Source organism: Myotis davidii, unplaced genomic scaffold (assembly GCF_000327345.1).
Source record: "Myotis davidii unplaced genomic scaffold, ASM32734v1 scaffold726, whole genome shotgun sequence".
Taxonomy (NCBI): Eukaryota; Metazoa; Chordata; class Mammalia; order Chiroptera; family Vespertilionidae; genus Myotis; species Myotis davidii.
Window position 1 is genome coordinate 1,971,813 of NW_006297808.1, and position 25,046 is coordinate 1,996,858.

At 42.1% G+C, this 25,046-nt stretch overlaps 1 protein-coding gene across 2 annotated transcripts in view; it reads right to left on the reverse strand.

The window, feature by feature from the left end:
* Positions 1 to 25,046, reverse strand: part of CUX1 (cut-like homeobox 1) — a 372,075-nt gene that overhangs the window by 141,652 nt on the left and 205,377 nt on the right. For both annotated transcript variants that reach the window (XM_006773399.2, XM_006773398.2), the window contains exons 5-8: positions 10,934 to 11,071; positions 6,565 to 6,688; positions 1,556 to 1,632; positions 88 to 154 (exon numbers count right to left, since the gene is read on the reverse strand). In XM_006773399.2, the coding sequence (XP_006773462.1) occupies positions 88 to 154; positions 1,556 to 1,632; positions 6,565 to 6,688; positions 10,934 to 11,071 (406 nt within the window). The remainder of the gene's footprint in view (positions 1 to 87; positions 155 to 1,555; positions 1,633 to 6,564; positions 6,689 to 10,933; positions 11,072 to 25,046) is intronic.

Here is a 25,046-nt window from a genome sequence, read left to right on the forward strand (position 1 = left end):
GAGAAAAGGGGAAATCCTTCATGGATTGGCAAAATCATGTGAGACCTGACCAAACGTGCAGATGGAGGAAGCCAGGCAGAGACTTACTTGGCAGTAATTTCTTCATCATATTTGGTTTTCAGGTCAAATAATTCTGTTCGAGTTTTTTCCAGCGCTGAAAGGAAGAGGACGTAAAACCATAACATAAGACACTAATTGTTTAAAAAAAGAGAGACACTAATTGTTTAAATTAAATTTAAAAAGGAACAGTATACAAGTAACAGATTCTCATTTCAAAAGAGTAAAAAATTACAAAAGTATATAGAATGGAATAGAAAATCGCCTTTCACTTCCACCTCATTTCATCCCGTACACTTCTGGTTATATTAGTGTTTAGATTTCTTCCCTTTAAATATATTTTGTTGTTTAAAAATATCCCCATACATCTTTGTACATCAAGCATGTCAAACTCACGACCCGTGGGCCGCACGCCTCATTTATTTGGCCCATGCTAGCCTTTGAGTTTGACATGCTTGTTGTACATGTATCTATCTATTTTTCATCCCCCATAAATAGGATGATACAAGTATTTCCTGAGACTTGCTTTTATGAGTAACAATTAGCTTGGGTATGGAGCCTGCCTGCCCCATGTCAGGCACTTCAGTGTGCCTAGAAGTGAGGGGCTGGGATAAGGAGCTTCGACTTTCCAACTGCAGATCAATACCACCAGCTGGCCTCCCAACAGGCAAATTACATTCCCACTAATACTCTGAGTGAGACTATTTTCCTATGTACTCACTAACACCGAAGACTATCAATTAAAAATTTGTTTGACAATCTGCTAGGCAAAATAATCGTTCACTGATTTAATTAGCATATCCCAGAGTATTAAAAATTGTTAACATTTTTTTCATGTGTATCAGCCATGTGTATTTATGCTGCAAATTGCCTGTTCACATCCTTACTCCACTGTTCTACTGGACGGTTTATCTGCTTTTATGATTTGTAGGTAGTCTTTATATATTTTGAGTTTTATGCATTGTCTGCTAAGTTTGTTGTGATTATTTTCCCATTTAAATTAAACATATAGTGCTGTTTCCCTCAGAATAAAAAAAAAGAAAAAAGTAATAAAAAATTTAGCATAACCTTTCTTGCTATCTTTTACATTTTAAAGGTCTGTTATCTCTGTTCTCCTTAACTTCACTAGGGGTAGAAATAAGTTTTTCTTTTCCTAATATTGTTCCAAATGAAATATTGTTCCTTGACAGTTTGGTGATTTAGATGAGTTTGTTGGAAAAAGAGCAGGAATAAAGAATGGCTTGTGGAAAGGATGAAAATGTAATTCAGATCCTCCCACCTCGACACTAACAACTCAGTGTGGGTGACTGACAGAAGTCAAGGTGGAGAAGTGGGGGGCTCTCTGTGGCATTCTGGAGCGTGGGCGCCCTTCCTCCTCCAGGCTCACCACGCGGGGCAACAGAGAACAGAGGGGGCCCGGAGAGACCTGGAGATCGACCAAACTCCCCCCATGTCAGTCTTCCCTGCATCAACTTGACAAGCATGAAGAATATCACACCTGTTTGCAGAGTCTGAACTTTATGTTCCGCTTCTTCCAGCTTTGAGGTGGTGGACATCTGTGTCTCTTGCAGCTTTCTGAAAAGGAAGAGAAGAAAGCCAAATTGGTCATCTTGTTTACCAACATAAACACCTTGTGTGTGTTGGAGCTAAGATGATCAGCTATCTTCACCGTAACACACACAGCCAGCAACAGGCACATGATTAGGTATCACTTGTCATGCCATGAGCACTGAGGAGCTCACTTACTGATGATCTTCTACTACCCAACTCTGTACCCACGTTACATGAAGTGAAGTGTGCATCCTGTGGGACTTGATGGGTGGTAACTGATGTAGAAGGTCATCCTAAATGTAATTGGTTCTGAAATGCCAGATATTAAAAAAATCATCATCATGCACTCATTGTTTTCTGAAGTTAGCCCACGAAGAATGATACATCTACATTTTGCTGACACAATGAAGGAATTTGTTGGAATAAAGGATGTATTAAATAGATGTGACAGCTGTTCCATTTTTGTGATAATGGATGCGAATGCAACTGCAATACCTAATGGGAAATACTGAATGTTTTAAACTACATTCCACATATTTACATTTCCCATGATCTCCAAATGAATTCCCTGGTCAATAAATAACATTCCTTCCTCCTAATCTGCAGAAAATTCTCCAAAAATAAGTTTATTATTTTTACATCATATGAATATAACATATGCTCTCATAATAAATCTGGGAATACAGAAAAGTAGAAATGACAGTTTTAAAAAAGTACCCAAATTTCCATCACCTATGGAAATGGACTGCTCATATTTTCACATACTTCAATTATAAAAATAATATATGCCCTGAGTTAAAAACAAACAAAAAAACCCCCAAACATCCTATAAAATAAAAGCCTAATATGTGAAGTGTCCGGTCACCTGTTCAACCAATCAAAGCGTAATATGCTAATGATATGCTAAGGCCACTCAATCACTCACTATGACATGCACTGACCACCAGAGGGCAGATGCTCCGACTGGTAGGTTAGCTTGCTGCTGGGGTCCGGCTGATTGGGACTTAGCAAGATGGGCCAGACATGCCCTGGAGCCCTCCTGTGGTTCCTCCCTGGCTGGCCAACCTCCTGTGTCCCTCACTGGCCCTGATCGTGCACCGGTGGGGTCCCTCAGCCTGGCCTGTGCCCTCTTGCAATCCAGGACCCCTTGGGGAAAGTTGCAGAGCTGGTTTTGGCCTGATCCTGCTCAATACAGGAGCTGCCACTTGGTGGTCAGTGTGGCTGGCAAGCACAGCAGTGGTGGTGGGAGCCTCTCCTGCCTTTGTGGCAGCGCTAAGGATGTCCGACTGCCCTGGGGGAAGCATGCCTAAGCTGTCAGTCATATATCCCCCAAGGGCTCCAGGACTGCAAGAGGAAGCAGGCCAGGCTGAGGGACCCTCCCCAAGTGCACGAATTTCGTGCACCGGGCCGCTAGTGAATATTATAAGAGCATGGAAGGTAAAATGCCCTTTCCCTTCCTCAGTTCTATTTCTTCCTCATACAGAGTTCTTTCACAGCCTTCTAAAATTTTTCTACATTTACAGAAATATAATATACTCTAAAGCAGTGGTTCTCAACCTTTGGGTCGCAACCCCTTTGAGGGTCGAATGACCCTTTCACAGGGGTCGCCTAAGACCATCAGAAAACACATATATAATTACATATTGTTTTTGTGATTAATCACTATGCTTTAATTATGTTCAACTTGTAACAATGAAATTGGGGGTCACCACAACATGAGGAACTGTATTAAAGGGTTGCGGCATTAGGAAGGTTGAGAACCACTGCTGATGTAATGTACTACAGTGTAATGTAAACTCATATGCAATATACTGTACTGTAATATATACTCATATGTAATATACTATAGTGTAATATACACTTACGTGTTATATACTGTAGTGTGATATACACTCATATCTAATACTAGAGGCCTAGTGCACGAAATTCCCTTCAGCCCAGCCTGCACCCACTCCAATCCGGGAACCCTTGGGGGGTGTCCCTGGGATAGGGCCTAAACCGGCAGTTGGACAACCCTCTCACAATCCTGGGCTGCTGGCTCCTAATTGCTCACTTGCCTGCCTGCTTGGTCGCCCCTAACTGCCCTTCCCACCCCCGCCGGCCTGGTTGCCCACAACTGGCCCCCTCGCTGGCCTAGTTGGCTCTCACTGCCCCCCCTAGCCAGTCTAACTGCCCCCAACTTCCCCCCCTGCCCCCCCGGCCAGCCTGGTCGCCCCCAACTGCCCCTGGGCTGGCCTGGTCGCCCCACGGAGCCTGCTGTTCAGTCATTTGGTCGTCCCTCACTAACCCCACTGCTGGCCTGGTGGTAGGCAGCTAGCTTGTGAGGGCATGAGAGTTAATTTGCATATTACCTCTTGTTATATAGGATTTTGAAATATAAACTCATATGTAATATACTATAGTTTAATATGCGCTCACATGTAGTATATACTGCAGTGTGTATTACATATACTGCCTGCCCCTTCTTTTAGGACAAAAGGGATGACAGCACACAGGGCATCCTGAAGTTTGCTTTTTTTCTTATCTCCATACTTTGGAGATATTCTACTCTAGCACATATAGTTCTTCTTTATTCTTATTAAATAATTGACGTAAGCAAGTCTCTATAAACATTTAGATTGTTTATCTTTTATTTCCCACTAAATAATTCTGCAGTGATCATCATGTAGATTTGATGCATAATTCTGAGAGCAACTGTTAGATAATAATGATCAAAAGATATGTGCAATTTTTTTTGTTTAGATAGATGTCGAGAAACTTCCCAACAAAACAAACCTCACCAAGTCAACTCCCTTCAATAGTATGTTAGTCTGTTTCCCTATGCCAACACTGAATAAAACTAACTGTAATTTTACTGCGGAGTAAAGCTGAGCATTTCTGTTTGTATGAACTGTCTGCTGATCGCCTTTGCCCATTTTTTGTGGTGCTGCTTTTTTCTTATTAATTCTTTGTATATAAAGAAAATTAGTCCTTTTTCTTATGTGGTGCTAACACTTCTTCCCAGTCTCCTGATGCTTTAAAAATACTGTCTAATGGTATTTGTTTTTAAAAAGGTTTTAAATTTTAAGTAATGAAAATAGATTGCTCACATTTTCACATACTTCCTAATTTTCCTTTTATGCTTACAGAGATTTCCCCACTCCAAAATTATTAAAAACAAAATATTTGCCCAAGCTTTCTTTCAATATGCAAATGATTTAATCATTATTATTTAAATCCTAGATCCATTTCAATTTTTTCATGTAAAGAATGAGGTAAAGATCTAGCTTTGCCCTCCATTCCCAGTGGTCAGTCAGTTATTCACATCTTTTAATAGAATAAATCCTTTTACCTATTTTGAAAAGTCAACTTAAAAATATTAAATTGCCATATTAAGTTTATTTTCATACTTTTGTAATGTATGTTTGCTCTATGCAGATGGACTCACACTGTCCATAATATTTTATCATGCATTTTTCACTTTATATAATGCTGGATATATTTCTGTTGTTATTACAAATTCTATGTAACTATTATTTTAATAGCTGCATAATGTTCCATCTTTTACTGACCCACTTCTCATTGGCAAGCGTTTCAATTGCTTACACCCTGCCGCCCTCCATTATCAGTAACATGGTGAGCAGTTTCTTTGGGCGAAAAGTACTTTGCTAGGAGGCATTAAGAGTCCACTCATCTCACCCTGGCTGGTTTGGCTCAGTGGATGGAGCGTCAGCCTGCGGACTGCAGGGGCCCAGGTTCAATTCCGGTCAAGGGCATGTACCTTGGTTGCGGGCACATCCCCAGTTGGGGGTGTGTAGGAGGCAGCTGATTGATGTTTCTCTCTCATTGATGTTTCTAACTCTCTATCCCTCTTCCTTCCTCTCTGTAAAAAAATCAATAAAATATATTTTTTAAAAGAGTCCACTCATCTCTGAGAGCCCCGACTTCTCTGGGGGGTGCACCCAGCCCCGATCTCCCAGGAGTGTGGGTGCAGCATCCCTGTGTAGAGTTGGGCTTGGCCTTGGTCCTGAAGTGAGGATTTTGAAGCCAGTCTGAGCATAGGGAGGCCAGGCCTGCAGTGTGGATCAGACTCTGGTCCCACCTCAGGGTGACTAGGTGGGAGAGCAGCTAAGCTGAGGCTCAGTTTCTCCATCTGTAAAATGAGATGCCCACTTTGCAGATTATGTTCCAAGAGGGCCTGGTGGGTGCAGAGCAGGCACTAGGTGAGTGGAGTAGGCATTCTTCTTCTTTCCTAAGTGAAGCCAGTTTGATAGTACTCCAGAGTCCTCAGTGATACCCATCTTCATTGAGCCCACCTTATGGAAGTCAAGATCCTGCGCTCAAAGTCAACTGGACACATTAGGCCGGGATTCTCACTTGAAACCACACATTTACTGCCTCTTGTTAATGGATACACTCATTCTTCATTATAGTTTTAAAATAAAAAATCTGTATTTCACCAGAGTTCTAAAACTCCAACTTATGTCCTATTACAGTTTTTATAAGAAATCTAACTTTTATGAAATCATCATAAGAGTGAAAACCAGCTCACTATTTGTGAAAATGTTTTGGATAGAGTAGGCGATCCAAGATCTAAAACTCACAGCAGTTGGATGATTCATGAACATGGTTGATATTTTACTGACATCAGCTCCTTGATCTATGAAGCACTATGAGGTCATGAAAAGATGTACAAGTGCCATGTGCCAACCACACACAGTTCAAGCATGGCCTGGACAGGCACACTGACTGAGACGGTCCCCCAGCGGGCAAAGACAGATACATTTCACTCAAGGTAGTCTCACCCATTACAGAATAGGAGACACCTTTAGTTTTCAAATAATTTTCCCTAGAGACCCTAAAATTTTGGTTTACTCCTGGGCATATTTCACAGGTACATTTTAAAAACTGTCTTGTCATGTGAAGTTTAGATGTAAAACATTATGTCAGTACCTGCAAACCCCAACACATGCTCACCTCTCCTTTTCTGCAAAATCATTTTGTAACTTTTGTTCCTTTTCGAGAGCTATAGTCTCAGCTTGGTTCTTCAGAGTCTGTTCATATTCTCGGATTTTCTCTTTAAGTGCTTTTATCGTAACCTCTGCAGAAAGAAAAGAAACGAAAAAAAAAAAAAAACTACAGTAAGAGAAGCACAGTTCTGTGTGGCTATATATACAGGCTTTCGTAACCGAGTAGGATCGGTGTGTTTTAAACTTTAGCTCTTCAACTCTGACACAAAATCAATGGTTATGAGTCCCTTCAGAGACCTTTTACTCCCTAAATGTTAAATTGAACTTTAAACGTTTAGGTTGAGGAGGATCAATGGATTTTTCTGGGAAGAAGAGCTATGGTTTCTCTAATACAACTTACAAAAAAGGAGGGGGGAATCAATGGTAAAATATAACATCTTATTGATGAGTCTTAAATTAGTTCTCTACTGAGGAAAATTAATAATGTTTTAGTGTGGGTTTTAGTACTTTCTTACAAAGAAAACAGTTCATAATTATGTGTACATGTTGGAAGATGCCATCTTAGCTGAAGTCACTATGTCTGCAGGCCTGCCTGGCTGTGGGCACACTTTTGCCATGTCACAGTGATGAAATATGGAGTGTGCTGAGTGGATAGAACATGCATCTCCTTGGCTGGGTAGGACCCACCTTGCAGGCTGGCCCTGGAAAGCTCAAGCAAGGGATGCCATGAGGGATTCCCCACCAGGGATGCCATGTTTACAGCTGTCACTTCAATTACCCAAAATGGGAACACCAAAGTAGGTGTAATGAATGGGGCAGGGTCCTAACTAAGAGCAGTGGTGGCTCTAGGGCAGGACCGCTCCACATGCTCCCACCCACAGATACCTCCTCCCTGTGTGCTGAACAGTCCCTGGCAGAGAGAGTACTGTGGTCCCAACTCCAAGGAGAATGGAGCTCTTGCATGAACCCAACTCTTAGAAGGAAAAGCTGAGGCTCTTTGTGGCCCCAGCACCTGGCACAGGTGGGTGCTCTGGAAATGGCCGAGTCATAATGAATGAAGGAGCTGAGGCTGGGCCGATAGGGTGAGGCCCAGACAGGGCTTGTGACAATGGGGCTCCATGCTCATGGGACAATGCCACCTGCCAAATCTGTGCCCAAGTAAGAGCTTCCTCAGTGGCCCCTGTTCCTTCAGGTTGTAACTCATGTCCACTTTTACTGCTTGAGCAGCACAGACATGCTGGGCAAGGCAGGAGTACATCAACTGGGCATTTAGTATTTATGGGGCTTAGTGGCTAAAAGCTAAAGGCTCTTTGTTTAAAAGAAGAAATTAGCCGTTTTTATTAAGTGGAACCCAGATGGTTCTCCTTAGAGCAGTGGTTCTCAACCTTCCTAATGCTGCGACCCTTTAATACAGTTCCTCATGTTGTGGTGACCCCCAACCATAAAATTATTTTCGTTGCTACTTCATAACTGTAATTTTGCTACTGTGATGAATCGTAATGTAAATATCTGATATGCAGGATGTAATTTCATTGTTACAATCTGAACATAATTAAGCATGTGATTAATCACAAAAACAATATGTAATTATATATGTGTTTTCCAATGGTCTTAGGCGACCACTGTGAAAGGGTCTTTCGACCCCCAAAGGGGTTGTGACCCACAGGTTGAGAACCGCTGCCTTAAAACTAGTGACCCTGTCAGGGCATTTGAAAGAAGAACAGGGGCTCTCTGCCTTTTGGACTGGTTATTCCGGGCCTGAAAGAAATACTCTGTGAGCACTATGGTTAGTGGTTCCCATTACTATCAAGCCACACCAACAGGGCCAAAGTCACCTCTGAAAACACTTGCACACTCTGTAAGTCAATGGTCTACGCAAACATATAGAATTTCTGCCTCTAACAATTGGTGGAAATATCTGCTCAGCCCCTGGACCCCAGTGCTTATTCCAATGGGTTTCTCAGTGTGGCACATCTATGCTCCTTCCAGGGGACATTGGGGCACTGGCTGGGGCTCCCACTCCGTCTGATGAGGGGGGTAGCTCACTGATCGGCTGAGCCTAAGTCCAGGGCTGATTTGTCCTGGAGCCTCTGACTGTGGTCCTCCTCCTGTATACGGGTCTGGCTCCAGAACATGCTCCTGGGTGTGCCCAGCAGGACCCCCTACAGAAGAGAGAATAGTGTGGCGGAAAGGGCATTGAAGGGCTCTGTTCTCATTGGCAATGGCCAGGGCCCCAACTTACTCATCTTTAAATGTGGGGAAGAATTATAGCACGTAATAAATTCCTGTCCTGCTCTAACTTTTTACCGATCTACATTATGTGATGACTAAAACAAGTGACACGCACCCCAACCCTTCCAAATTAAAATCATTTTTATATTGGGAAGGAAAGAGAAGAACTTAACATTTTTCTGGAGGTTGGAAAATCTGTTAATATATCAATAAATAAAGAAGGGGGGGATTTCTAGAAAAACAACAGTGCTCCATAAGAGCAGCCGATCTTCACTGGGTGTCAGGGACAGCGCTAAATGTCTCACCAGCATCTCATTTTACCTATAACTATCTTATGCGGTTAGTGTGAGAATCCCCCACCCAAGAAAATGAGGCTTATCACAAGGCGAGATCCCTTATTCAAGGTCACACAGCTAAGTAGCAGCAATGAAGGGACTCAAACCTGGCCTGTATGCCCCAGTGCCTTTGTCCTTAAGTCTCTGAATAAATAATATACTCTTTCATTTATAAACACCCATCAGGTGGGCCTTTGGGGAGCAGAACATTTCACTCTCAGTTGCTGTCCTTGCTGGACATGGAGGCACGGACGAAAGCAAGGCTGGGGGGAAGGGCACCAGCACCTCACCATCCTCCAACAAAACAGAATGAAAATAAACACCAAGAGTGAGATGCCAGAGGTCACTGGATGGAAAAACAACAACGTTCATTCCTATTGGATAGGGCTATAGCGGAGCCCAGGTATGTGCATTTATAGGTTATCTTTCTTTTTTATTTAATTTTGACATTTGTATATACCCCTGAAACCATCACGACAATCAAAATAATTAGCTTTTCCATCATCCCAACAGTTTTCTTGTACCCCTTTGTAAAGTTTCCATCCTGTCCCACCCCTGCTGAATCTGCTTTCTTTCTTTTTTTTTTACAGATTATCTTTCACCTGAGCATTTCGATAGTTCTGAAAAGAAACAACTCCTGCTGAGGAAAGGCAGCACCTTCTCCCACCCGAATCCCAGTCTAGTAAGTCCAACACTTCATTTCCCAGCAGGACAAAGCTGTCCCCGAGTCCCAGTGACTCATCGCTCCCCGTGGCACCAGATGGAGGTGGGTGGGTAGGGGTAGGGGGTGGGGGGAGGGAGGCGGTATCTTAGCTGTCTCCCACCTCTAGTCCACCGAGGAAGGGGACCCATGGGACTGCTGCCCACACTGCCCAGGCCTGTACCTTCTAGCTGATCATCATAGTCTTTTCCTGGATCCTTTTTGTGGACAATCCCTCCTCGCAAGCCTGTCTTCAATGGGCTCAAAGCCCAAGGACACTTTAAAAAATCTTCATCAGTTAATTCTTTATCCAACTCTCGGAGAATATTAAACAGAAGGCCACTCGGAGGAGGTCACCGAAGTGGTTTGCCTTCCTTGCTAGCTCCTGCTCACCCAAACCTCAGACAAAAACCAACAGGCTGCATGTCTCCTTGGAGCTGCCTGAAAAACCTGCAGCTGCCGTCAGGCAGGGCTGTGCTTTTTCTTCAAGAAGATGTCACAGGGCTCCTGGAATCCGAGCACATCTGGATTTTAGGTGCAGGAGCGATTTCTTTGTTCTTCCCTGACAGGAAAAGCCAGGCAATTTTTGCCCTTTTTGTCTTGTTGATGGCAGGGCAACCACACCAAGAGGCCGTTTTCTTTCATTAAATTGTAATGAATAGGTGATGCTGACAAGGAAACAGTAGTGCTTAAGCATGCAGACTTGTAGGATGCAGCTAAAGCCTTAATGTATCAGCGGCAATTATTAAATGACTTACTGTATGTGACCCTTTGATCATAAGCTGGATCTCTGACAGGTGTCGCCCACAGGCAACACGTCATTCTTGTAAAAGGCAGATCCTATCACATGATGATACAGGAAGAATTTTAAAAGAATCCTGATCAGTCCCGTCACAGGGCAATAAAATTAGATGTAGTTACTGTGCAGAGGAAAAGTTTTACTTCTAAATAGCTAAGCATTATTATTATCTCTCTTTAACGATTATGGTTCTTACCCCACCCTGACTTTATGACGTATATTACAATTACAGCTAGTCCCAACAGGATGGGGAAGGCAATTAAAAAAAAAAGAAAAGAAAAAGCCAAGCAAAGACGCATCTTCCACCAACCTTGATTTTTCACTTCAGCAAATTCCTTGTTGTATTCCTCGAGTGTTTCCCTAAGTTTCTGGTTCTCTGTTTCAATGTCGTGCAGGCGCTGCACTTTGAGCTGGAGCTGCTGCCCGAGATCCAGGGCTGGTACAGGATCTGCACGAGAGGATAACACACATCAGCCCACTCTGGACCCAGACAAGCCACCTTCATGGTCACACGGAGGCTCAGGGAGACTTCCAGCCTGTGGCTGCTACCACTAGCCGGAAGTTGGGGTACATGGGGCCTTGCCACCTCCTTCAGAGTCCCTGGGAGCACCATGGCTGGGTTAGGGCCACTTCTCTGTTGCTACAGAGGACGTGTGTGTGTATACAGACCCAACCCAGGGCCTCCAAAGCATGAAAATAGGGTGAAATGGCCATGGACTCACTGGGATATGCCCACTGCTCTGGCAGGGTGTGACATTGAACCTTTGAGCTGATAGGAAGAGAGACATATGTGGCGACAGCAAGCAGAGGCTCCCTGGGAGATCATCCATGCACCCAGAGCTGCACGGGAGGATCGATGGTGTGTGGGGAGGTGCCTAACCCACAAGTTTACAGTAATTCTTATGAAGTTGAAATAACACCTAATACTCTGAGAGTGCCTCACTGTCACAGAGCACTTTTAGACATTTTCTCTTTTGAGTCTCACTATAATACTGGGAAAGAAATGCAAGATGTGTATTAGTTCCTTTCACAGAAGTAGAAACTAGAGCTCAGGAAGCTGAGTGCCTTGTCAAGGTTTCCCGGCTAGTTAGTGGGCAGAGAGAACTCGAACCCAAGTCTGTTAACTCCAAGTGACAGTTGTTCCAACAAGGAAGGTCCCCTGATGGAATGGTGTTAATAAGCAGGACACACTCACTTTCTACCATAATCCTCCTTTACTAATCAGGGACACTCACAGAGAGTCAGGTGAGCTGGTAAGCCAACCCGAGGTGATAGTGACCTGTCCTAGGCCCTTGGGCCAGGTAGCCAGGAGACCACCACACTCTAATTAATTATAGTATAAACAGCTGGAGATGGCACCTGGGCCAGTTATGTGAGGTCTTGTGGTTAATTCAATATACTATCTGCCATCAGATTTACTTAGAAAAAACTGGATTTTAATCTAAAAATAGATTGCAGACACAGAATTTATGTACTGACTGTGGGCACAAAATGGAGAGACAGTAAACATTGTTCTGGCATTCATTCTATCTTTATTTTTTTGTCGTCTGCCTAAAAGGCATGCATAATCCACCTGCTGGCACCAGCAGAGCACTTCCTCTGGAACGCTTGCTCCATCAGAGGAGAATACCCAAGTCCGCTGGGCTCAGAAAAGATTATTGAAGATATTTCTGGTATGGACGCCAGCATCACTTGTGAAATGGCTGCAAGGATTTAGTCTCCGGTAGAGGAATGCTAAACACCGAGCACAGCGGATCAACAAGGGTATATATTCAAGGGCTCACTTAATTTTCAAATACCAGAGTCATTAATTTTTCAGACCACCCCTGGTTCCTGGAACTGAGGGCTAGATCCACGTTTCAGTTGACGCGTCTGCCAGGAGCCAGGAGCTCTCGGAGATGCCAACGTCTTCACAGAGTTTACAAAAGGCGGGCACTGGGATGTGTCCAGCACAACGGCGGACCTGCACGTGGGGTTTAATGCCAATGCTGTCCATCATGTGAAACCTCTGGCTGCCGGGCACTTATTCTGTGTGTGTATACAGTTTATGACTACATCACTTTCTTATTTGTGGCTTTTCATTATTATTTTAATCAGCATTAAAATATTTATATTAAATTAGATTTCAAAAGCTATTTAAGGAAGATAGTTCTTTGTAAGTAGAAATAGTAACAACAGTAAAGACTGAATTACTCAGAACATTCCAGGTGTAGGTGTTTTGTTTTTTTAAATTCAGTATTTTCCAGGGTACCATCCCACTACTCCCCCCTTCCTCCACGGCCTCGTACTGGGCAAATGGCCTGAAGGAAATAAACTGTATGCCTTCACGGCCCCCTTCACATAGAACTACAATCTGAACCTGATACAGAGGTCAGGGAAGGATTGAGGAGGAGAGCTGCTGCTCTGTATAAAATTCTATTAGTGTTCGTTCATGTAGGCTTTCTGGCACAACTGCCAGTACAAATTACATCTTTAGAGAGCTAAGCTAGTATATTGCAACCTATCCCTAAAATTTCTGTTGACAACTTTTCCAGTCCATTCCTTAAAAAAATAAAAATAAAAATCCAGGACCCACTGTGTCTGCTTCGAATAAAAAATAGCTTCCCTCATTCTATTCGGCAAGGAATTCAGTGACATATAAAAATAACATGCATATTATCAAGTGAATGGTAACTAGACCTTTAGAGAAAATTTCAAAGCATTATATTGTAAATGAAAATTCTGGCAATCTCATAATTATTCATTATGGCATGTATATTTAATTTAACACTATTAAAGGTTAATGCCTAAGTAGCAAAACTGGTCACAGAATAAAGAATGAACTGAATGTTCAAACATCTCTATGCATTAAACTCCAAACTTTACTACAGTACAGTTGAATGACTAAACGCCTGCAGCATTTGAATCTTGTTTTGGATTATGTAAAAGGCATTGCTAAAGTACCTCTTAGGCTTAATTTTTATTACCTGCATTAAAGGAACAGCTAATTACCACATGACAATATAATGACTCTAGCGTGTTTGGACTAGAGACCAAAACAACGATTTTCGGCATGCCAAACCCCAACCTGCATGTTAATCTAGGGGAAATCATAGCTTTTTTGTCTTGTTAATGATTTCCAATGCTATTTAAACCCCACACAAGTATTGTTAGGCCTTATTCTGAACATCACAAGCCTCCGATCTCAGCAGCTCAATTAGAGAATTGTCTGGGGGAGGCAAGAGAACACACCCATATGTGGAACAGGAACACACAAAACCCTCACCTGTCTTCCCTGCCTCCTCCAATTCAACAGGCTTTATTGCCAGTTCCATCCACCCAATGTGACAAACTTGCAATTTGTTTTACAATCATCTAATAGTTAATTCCTAAAACACCCACTGAGGCACTATAGAGCTCATTATGCAACAGGACCCAAAGAACATAATTACAATGAACAATAACACAGTCACCTGTATTCATTCAGCACCTTCTCCTAAGTACATGTGACATTACCTCATTAATTCCAGACATCCCAGTCAGGGTTGGGGGAGGTGGCTCTGCAATATGTCTGATGCTGGCTCCTCACCCAAGAAACAGGGAGAGGAGAGAAATCAGTGAGGCAAACAAGTATACAAAGTTCTAATGAAGATTTCTGTTCCTGAACTAGTAGCCAACTGAATTATTCTGTTTCTTCAAGTCCTAATTGAAGAAGTATTTCCTAAGCATCTTTCTGCTCTGGATAAGGCCCAAGTGAGACAATGAGATGGACATTCGACTATGTCAGCTGGTACCTACCAGCTTCACAGTAGAGATAGACCATGTTCACGAATATCAACGGTAAAACAGGATGGACCACGTAGGTCAGATGAGTAAATGACCCATTCCAGATAGAGAAACTGGGAAAAATAGACTTTTTTTTTTTTTTAATAGGAGACAAAGAGTTCAGACCCATGGAGACTGTGTGGCAGTCAGTCCATGAAGAAGATGCAGCATTTAGGGGAAAAAGGAGCAGGGAAGTGCCAGGCACAGTTCAGTCTACTGCTGGCACTCAAGGACACATTCTGTGACATCAGGACTGTTCTAGGTGCTGGGGGGACATGATGGTGTACAAAACAAAACCTTGTTCTCAAAGACTTGACATTCTGAAGTGAGGGATATAGACAAAAAGCAAAATAAAATAAAATAATAAAATACTTGCAAGGACTGCCAAGCATGAGTAAGAGAGAAAACAGGGTATGGAGAATGGGGAATGGGTACTGGAGACAGACTGACAGTGAGGGTCTGTTGAAGGAGGTGACACTGAATGGGGATCTGGATAGTGAAGGGGAGACACAGGAAGATCCTGGGCAGAGGAGACAGCATTGCAAAGGTCCAGGGGTGGGTGCGAACGTGGCATGGTCAAGGCAGAGAGAAGCTGGTAAGGCTGCAACAAAAGGGAAGGAGAGAGGCAAAGCACAAGTGGCTAGGGAGGGAGGCCCATGCTCAAAGATTACACAAAAATATGAGCATAATCAAGGAGAGAAATAGAATATGTGAAAAAAGATAAAACAGAATCCCAGAGCTGAAAATACATTATCTGAGGTATCCTGTTAGTGCAGTAGGCAGCACATCAGTCTCATAAAAATACAATGCTGAAGAAAGCCAGAGGGCCGAGTCTGGATTCAATCTACTCCTGATGGGAAAAACCATCAGAGAATAGGACTGGGGCAAGACAAGTGACCGGGGCATGAGAAAGAAAAACTGCAATTCTTTGAACCACAAAAAGGTCTGTTGGTTTTCCAGTTGTAAAGTATTTAAGAGTTTTAAACTTAAAGATAAGTTATACAATTTTCTTTTAAAAAGTTAAGTGTTCCAAATTAGCTGCCCATTCTGTGACAGCAGATGGCTATCAGTTGTATGTTGTCTGACGAACATTAAAACAACAACAACACACCAACATAAACTATGTCTTTGAAGTCAATGTGATGTTTTAATACTTAGTGGGAAAATTATTGCTTCTTGAAAGAAACTCATCTATAGCAAGAACATTCTAAAAGTGGACATTTGGAAATTTTCCCATCATTACATAAACTTATGAGCAAAGACAACATCCTCTTCAAAAATGTCTCAATGTCTCTTATATGAGAGTATGCATAATGGTTTAGACTATGGGGCAGATTGCATGTGTTCAAATCTCAGCTCTGCCATTTAACTGGCTGTACAACCTTAGACAAGTTACTTAATACTTAATTACAAAAGATAATATGTGCATACACTTAGACAACCGCCAGGCATGGAGTTAACACTCAATAAATATTACCTATTACCAACCAACTCAAACCTGATGAAATATTTGCCAAAAGGAGTTTCAAATAATTTATTAGTAATATGAAAAATACAGTATCTTCTGACTAGTTGGCAAGAAAAATTGAGTATCAGGAAAAATCAAAATGTACTAGTTGAATTTCAACAAATAATATCTTATAACTGTTATGCAGGTTTCAAAAGTATAAATCAATGTTTTATAAAGATAGCCAATAATGCAATGCTTTTGTTGGATTTATGTATCTTTGTGAGTTATCTTTTCCAGCCATTTATGACATCCATTAAAATCAAGAATAAAAATAACAAAACTTGGAGACTTCTGTTTCTGGTCATGACAAACTAGCCAGTAGTGGACTTGCCTCTGGCCAGAAACAAGTAGAATACTAGGCAAACTATGAAACAACCATTTTTGTTATTGACAACTGGCAAAGCAGGACAGTGATCCTTGAGAGAAGGGAAACAAATGAGGTGAGCCTACGACCATCCTGACTTTCTGCCAGGAAACACTTTCTAGACTGCAGCACAGGGAAGGGGGAACCCAAGCACAGCATACGTCCTTTTGTTGTTGTTGTTGTTAATCCTTACGTGAGGATATTTTTTCCATTGATATTTTAGAGAGAGTGGAGGAGCCAGAGAAACATCGATGTGAGAGAGACACATTGGTTGCCTCCACATATACCCCGACCCGGGGCTAGGAATTGAGCCTGCAATCGAGGCACCTGCCCTTGACTAGAATCGAACAGGCCACCCTCAGTCCGAGGGTTGACACTCTAACTACCGAGCCAAACTGGCTAGGGCAGCATGAGTCTTTTTGAGTTGAGAAGATAGAGAACAGAAGATTGGGAGGCTGAGTATCTGGAATTTGTAGGGCATAGTACTGGAAAGGAGAAGATATGCAGAGAAAGAGCTAGAGAAATCTGCAGAGGAGTAATCAAGAACCTGTTGCTACAAGACATGGTGCACACATACTCACAGGGTGAAACTACCCAAGGCTGGGCAAAGAACTACAAGGAAAGTCTAAGTGAACTCTAGAGTTCACAGAGGGTTAAGAGATTTTTGAGTTGTAACCAGTCACAGTGGAGAGACTTGTTGAACAGCAAGGAATTTAGTAGTGACACCAGAAGGTCCACACCAGAATGAAGGTCTAAATTAACCCTCAAGTAAAGGCTACTCCAGATCCATCCCCTAAAAGCTTAAAAATAAGCCTCAGAATGATTAAGCTGATCTGCAAAGTAATTTAACTGCTGGACAAAACAAATTTCAAGACTCTTAAGAAAGTAAAAAAAAAAATCCAGTTAACAATTACAATGTCCAACATCCAATAAAAAATTATTACACATGCAAAGAAGAAGAATAATTGGAGGGGGGCTAGGGGGACCAGTTAATAAAAACAAAACCAGAAATGACAAGAGATAATGGGAGTAGTTGACAAAGACGAAAACAGCTACTATAGCATACTCAAGGATTTAAAGAAAAACACAAACACAATAAGGAAAGAGGATAGAAAGAAGAATCAAATGGAATTCTGGGGCTTAAAATACAGTATCTAAAATGAAAAAAAAAAATTCCCTAGACTGGCTTAACAACAGATTAGACACTGTAAAAGAAAAATAGTGAATTCAAAGAGAGTCATAGAAACTGTCTGAACAGAGGCATAGAGAAGAGACTGGAAAAAAAAGAACCTGTTGCTACTAAAGCCTCAGCAATCTGTGAAACAACATAAAACTATCTAACATACATGTCCTAGAAAGTTACTAAGGGTGTATTTGGAGAAACCCTGGTGAAATTTCCAAATTTGGTAAAAGTTATAAATCTAAAAATCCAAGGAATTCAACAAAATCCAAGCAGGATAAGTACAAAGAATGCCGATAAGCAAAATCAAATTGCTGAAAACAAGAATAAAAAGAAAATCTGCAAAGCCAGAGAAAAGAAGAATCATTATATATAAGGGAAAAAAGAAAGATTAACTGGAGACCTCCTATCTGGGAGGAAAAATAAAACAAAACAAAAACTATCAACATATAATTTTATACCCAATAAAATATAGCCTTCCAATATGAGGACAAGGTAGAAATTTTTCTGTTTCTGATGAACAAAAGCTGGCAGAATGCATTGCCAGTGTACCTACACTATAAGAAATTTTAAAGGAAATGATACAGACTAAAAGAGAATGCTGCTAGATGGAAACCTGGATCTACACAAAGGAATAAACAACACCCAAATAGTGAATATATGGGTAAAATACTATTTTTCTCATTTTAAATTTCATTAAAAGATAACTATTTAAAAGCAAAAATAGTATAATGTATTGTAGTGTTAAAACATATTTAGAAGTTAAATGAATAACAGTACACAAAGGACAGGAGGGAGAAATGAAAGTGTATTATAACATTCTTACATTGTATGTGAAGTAGTATTTTATTATTTGAAGGTATAATGTGAAAAATTAAAGATGCTTAATGTAAATCTTCAAGTAACCACTGAGAAAATAAAACGAACAGTTTAGCTAGTAAGACAAGTGGGGAAATAGAATAAGATCATAAAAAATAATAAAAATAAAGCAGAGAAAATAAAAAACAGGTAAGACAACCAGAAAACAAAAAGGAAGATAGACTTAAACCCTTCTATATACACAATTATGTTAAATGTAAAAAATCAAACATTTCACTTAAAAGGCAGATTGTCAGACTAAATTAAAAAACAAGACATAGCTGTTTAAAGCTTCCAAAAACATGAATTAAAAACTAACAGAACTGAAAGAAAAAGAAAAGTTCACAATAAAGATTCCAAAACTCTGTTCACTCTAACAATACAATTAGACAAGCTAAATCTAAAATGTATATAGAAACTCAACTAGCCAAAACAAATCTGAAAAACAAGATAGAAGATAAAGGTTTTGCATGACCTGATTTCAAGACTGATTATAAAGCTACAGTAATCATAGTACGATATTAACTTAAGGATAGATATACAGATCAATGAAATAAAAGAGGGTCCAGAAAAAAACCTCACACATATACCAACCATTAATTTTTCAATGTATCTTGACCCTTACACTACACCATACATCAAAATTAACTCAAAATGCATCATAGGCCTAAAGGTAAAAGATAATGCTAACAACTTCACCAAAAATTTCTAATATTAGGGTTACAAATGCCCCTTCTCTGAGGTGCATATATTGGGAGATATGAGTAAAAGCAGTTTGCAGACCACTGACTTAGACCCATTTGGCTGCTGTGCATGCTGGCGCCTTGGGCAGGGGCGGCATTCCCAGGACGTGCAGCGGGAACGGTGCCCGATCGGAGTTACGAGATGCGGCAGGAATATTGTTTCCTCTTCGTAATCTCTCCCGGAGCTCTTTCCAGATCAGCACATTGATCTCTCTCGTTTATGTTTTAAATCAAACTTCAGAGATCCCATTGTTTGGCTGGACCATAATTTACCCCACCAGTCCCAGTGGGAGGAGGTGGAGTGAAGGTGGTGAGCCAAGAGGTAATGGTGGCTTGGATGAGGTTGGCAATAGATGACGTGTTGAGTGGTTGAGTTTGGGGTATATTCTGGAGGCTGGGTCAACAGGACCTACTGACAGACTGGCTACAAGGTGTGAGGGAAAGGAATTCAGGCTGACTCCTGCAATTTGTGGGCTAAGCCACTGCATGAATGGTGATGCTATTTACCTTCCTGGGAGGGCTTGGGGGAAACCTGTTCTCTTGTGGTCATGGGGAGTTTGAGAGCCTAACAGATATCAGAAGTCACCTAGGGGGAGAATGTATAAGTGGAGAAAAGGAAAAGACTGAGGGTCCTGCAGAGGAAGAGAGGTATCCATGAAAGTCTGAGAAGGAGGAGTGTAACCAGGTGGAGGTGGGTTCAGCAAGCATACTGGCTCTCAGAGGACTTTGCTATCATGGGGAGGAGGAAGCTGGCCAGTAGCTGGAAGATGTCATCCTCGTCTGACCACATGTATGTTTTCAGTAAAATATGACGTGTATAGAGATCGGAGTGAAGAGAAGTTCTGAAATAGTACATGTATGGTCAGTGGGCATAAGGTTGGGGCCAGTCCATGCTGTGTGGACTCTATGAAAACTAACTTACTGTGGTTCTCCAGGGACTTGGGCACATTCTGTTTTGAGTTCCCTGTGTCACTATCACACCCTCATAAGCCCCACTGTCTTGGTGCAGACAAGTCCTGAAGAAGGAAGAGGACACTGCTGACTTCATGGAGAGCATAGGCTGAAAAAAGTAGGGTTTCCGATTAGGTGGGGTGATTAGGTGGGTCTGAGGTGTTCTGGGGAGGAGGTGGGAGCATGGTGTGTTGGAGAAAGCCAGGCCAGTGGTGAGCTGCTTTTCCTTATATTATGAGGAATAAGAAGAACAACCTCATAGAATCTAAGGCCATGCTTGTGCAGAGGGCTCTGTAGGCAGTGGGGCAGTCCCCTGCCATCAGCCAGAGATTGACTGTGCCCCTAGTGAGTGCCATCCCTGCGATGACATCACAGTGCAGCAGACGTTACTTTTTGCCAGGGCACTCTAGGCTAATGTAATCATACGATTACATAATTAACCCAGCTGTCTCATTAAGAAAATCAACTGGAATTCAGGGCATAATTAGTCATACAGCAATTAGCATGCTGATGAGCAACTGATGAAAAGCTGTCTAGATATCAAGTGTGCCAGGACCACCCCAGTTACGGCAAGGGGGGATAGAGGCGACACACTGCCCCACGCAAGCGAACCAAGGATTCCCCATCTCAGCTAGTGAGCCCTCACACGACAGCCCGGTGTCGAGGGACAGAGGGAGAGCCCTGAAATGGGTCAGCGTAGAAAATCAGCAACAAGCAATTCAGACACCCATCTTGTCACATTTGCCTTTCTTTATAATGTTTATAGCTATTTCCTCAGTCTGCAGACATATGGTGCACAAAATGGAGAAGCTGATCAGGCCCCAAATTTGTTTTAACCTGTCCAAGGAGGGTGAGAAAAGTTGCCCCCTTGTCTGGGTTCCAGTGTTGGGTAGAGCATAATGTCCATCCTTTAGTCCCCTTGGCTGCTCAGTCCTGCACCCGGGGAGGAGGCAGGAGGGCAGCAGCAACCCACACCCTCGTTCGGAGGCTGCAGCCCTGGTTCTGTCTCGGTCCCATTATGGTGGTGGTGGTTGATTCTTAGAATGAAAATGTTTCATGAAGGCAAACTGAGAATGTGTAAAAGGAATCCTGCCATCAGGGCACCTGAGGTTATAGAGTTCTCTGGAGGGGCCTGGGCATTGGCTCCTCTGCCAACACCAGGAGACAGAGAATACATGGACTGGAGTAGTCTTACAGGATCCAGCTGGAGCAGCCACATTTCCACAGCCTTCAAAAATGCTACCAAGTGGCCCATCGGTTAAAATCTTGGTAGAAGAAGCAAGGGGTATTTCTAACCAAATCCTAAGATTTAAAAAAAAAGATTTTTAATTGATTTTTAGAGAGAGAGAAAAGTAGAGGGAGAGGGAGAAGGAGAGAGAGAGAGGGAGAGAAACATCAATGTCAGAGTGAAGCATTGCTGCCTCCTGCAAGCTCTCTACCGGGGATCAAGCCCGAGCCCGAAACCTGGGCATGTATCCTGAAGGGGAATCAAATCAACAACCTTTGGGTGCACAGAATGCCGCTTAACCAACTGAGTCATGCTGGCCAGGGCCAAATCCCAAGATTTTGACACTTTTTCCCAGAAGTTTTGCTATGGGATCCCTGAATGAGAGAACAGTGTTTTCTAATTGTAATCAATACTGTGTTCTCACTTGAAACCAGGGTGAGAAGTACAAAAGCCTGGATTACTGTTTTATCCTTATGAAGGAGCATTAAAAAGCAGTTCTCAAAAGTGATGTTCTACTTTATTTCTGGATTCTCAAATGCTACACTAATAGGGATATTCACCAGGAGAGGAGTTTCCCAATACACAATGAAACGTGGCCCCAGAGCAGTGGCATTTGCAAATGGTTCTGAAAATGGAGTGTCCTACAAAATGGGCTCTCCAAAGCCAGTTCTCTTTCAGGACTCTGGAAATGAACACCGCCTACTGACGATTGCAGGCCAGTTACTCTACGGACACAAAGTGAGGGAATCAGTCATGAAACACTGAGTTCTAGTATTGTTGCATGCATGAGTCAATGAATATTTTATGCCATCGGTAATGTGCTTCCTAAGATTTAAATCTTAAAATAAACTCTTCCAGGCACTGCCTTCGTTTTTGAAGGGTTTGTGTCTGTAGGATGTAAACCACATCTTAGCAAGGAGTGAAAGATGATTCTCTTTATGTGGGGGCGGGGGATAGAAGAGGCACCGAGAGACGCCAGGAGAACTTGCAAAGAGGTTCTTCCCTGAACGCTGCAGCCAAAGCAGAGTTCTGCAATACCAATGCACAGGTGGCCGCTCCACCAACTTTGTCTTTTTTTCTCCTTTCTAGGAACTTAAAAACAGACACACAAAAACTGTTTCTGGATCAAATAATTTATAGAGATTATTAAATGTGGACAAACACTCAAATGACCACTGCTTAAGTTATCTGCAATCCATTAATAAGGCCTATTCAGAAACTAAGATTGCAAGTTGAGTATTTTACTGATTTAAGCTCTTCCCTCGATTGTCGAAACAAATACACGCTCATTGTAAAAAATCTTAAAAGTATCAAGAAGCAAGAGTAAGTCACCCACACAAGGTTAATTTCTGGCAGATTATGCATGCCATCATAACTATGCTCAGAGCACAGTAAAATTTCAGCTATGCAAGAGCCTTTAAGGAGGTCATTCCAGAAAATTTCCAGCAATCTGAGAGGGTCACATTTTAAAAGCAGAGATATTTATTCCTTATTTCATTACAGTAAGGGATGGAGCCTGCTTTTTTAATCTGTTTAATTATGGAATATTTTCTCAAAATTCCAGGAGAATCTCCCGCCACCCAAATAGAAGCCACCTCAGGGAAGGCAGGGGCCAAGTTTCATCTACATTTGTATCTTAGGTGCACAGTCCAGGGCCTAGCACACAATGAACTGCAGGCAAGTGCTGGCCCAGGGAATGTGTGAAAATGACTAATTAAACAACACACTTTGAATCCTTTCTTGCATCACTATTGTTAACAGATAGTCACTGAACTCTGCTCTCACTCACAAATATAGATTCCAAAGCAAGATACTGGTCTCCTGATTAGAGGAACGCCCCATCTAGGAGGGTAAGGGGGAAGGGTGCGCTTCACCCAAGTGTCCTTATTAAGTCAAGTTGTTGGCAGATGGCTAGAATGCTTTACCTCATGACTAATTATTAGCAAATTAATAAGTATAAATCTCAACCAGAGGTGTATTAAAGTAAAAAATTTAAATATTTGCATGTTTAAGCTATCCCTGCTAATCACATACTGCTGGGGGCCAGCCCCAGCGGGTCCAGGGGTTCCCAAAGGTGTGGACGGAGTCGGCGAGGGATGTTTTACACGGAGACAGAGTTCAGAACTCTCTAGCTTTCCTAAGTTCTGAACTCTGTCTCCGTGTAAAACATTCCTCGCCGACTCCGTCCACACCTTTGGGAACCCCTGGACCCACTGGGGTTGGCCCCCAGCAATATACATCTCTCTATATAAAAGCCTAAGTGACCCTTTTGACCATTCGACCAATAGCTATGATGTGCACTGACCACCAGGGGGCAAACGCTCAATACACAGGCATGAAAACATGGAACAGACTGATGAATCTCAGAAGGAAGGGGGTAGGGGGTAGGGTGGGAAGAGATTAACCAAAGATCTTATGCATACTAGAGGTCTGGTGCACAGGTTCGTGCACTGGTGGGGTCTCTCAGCCTGGCCTGTGGGGATCAAGCTGAAATAGGCAGTCCGGCATCTCCTGAGGGGTCCTGGATTGTGAGAGGGTGCAGGACAGGCCAAGGGACCCCACTGGTGCATGAATCTGTGCACCAGGCCTCTAGTTATGATATAAAAATCTGTCAGAGATAAAATGGACAGGTGAAGCAATCTAGATTAAAGGCATAAAATTATAACTTATTTATGAATTCAAAACTTCCCTCCTACTGCTATGATGCTGACAATAAAGTCAAAGAACATTTTCAATTAAAACAATTCTAATTTTCAATTAGAATTAGAAATGGGAGGCTAATTTTCCAAACATTTTATTGGTCTTCCTTTTAATTTTGAAAGCCATGTAAACAAGTAAACCATGTAAACAAGTATTGTTACCCAGGGATGGAGGAAATAACACTGTGTCAATTGAGTTCTGGGCTAAAGCTGCCCTAGTCACTTCTCAACCATCCTCTCTCTCCAACTTCACTCCTACAACCTGAAACCTAGCAACCTCATCTCTCTCTTCCCACATCACCTTGGACTTCTTTCCAAATCTGTTGTCCAAATTGACTTTTTGATTATACAGACAGGATCATGTTACTGCTCCGCTTAAAACTCATTCATAGTTTGTCTGTTAGAGTCCAGAACCCTTCACATAATCTACCAGGCCGCTACCTGCTTTTGCAGCTGGGTGACCACACTGGTGTATGCCCTTTACTCAAGTTTAACTACTGACTACTGGCAGTGTCTTCGTTTGGACAATGTAGTGCCTGGCCACTCCTTACTGCCCTCTCCTCTTCTTGTTCACAAGCATCCGCCTCTGAGCCCAATCCTACCCATTCTACACTTTTATGCCCAATGGGCTCTGCCTTCCAAGCACTTACCACACCTAAAATTCAATAATTGTGTAATTACTTTTTAATGCCCACATTCCCACCAGACTCTAAAGTTCATGAGAACAGGAAGTTATCTGATTGCTTAGCTCACTGCTCTAGTGCAGTAGCTCAGCATGGTTACTGAGACATAGCAAGGGGATGGTGTTTAAGGTGCCAACTAAGAAATTTCAGAGCAGTGTGGAAGGAAAGTGTGCTTTGGCTAACGTAGCAGAATATTTATAATAAAAAGCATCTTAAAATACTCTGAAATTAATTAGGGAATGCAGAGCAATCTGGTAGAAAATGAGAAAGAACACATACATCAGATCTTAACTAGTTTAACTATTCAGAGGACTCATCAGGATGAGTGTGCATTTAAATGCTGATTAAGTATCTTTAATAAGAAGGAGCTTTTCAAAGGAAAAATAACTTTGGGATACTGACT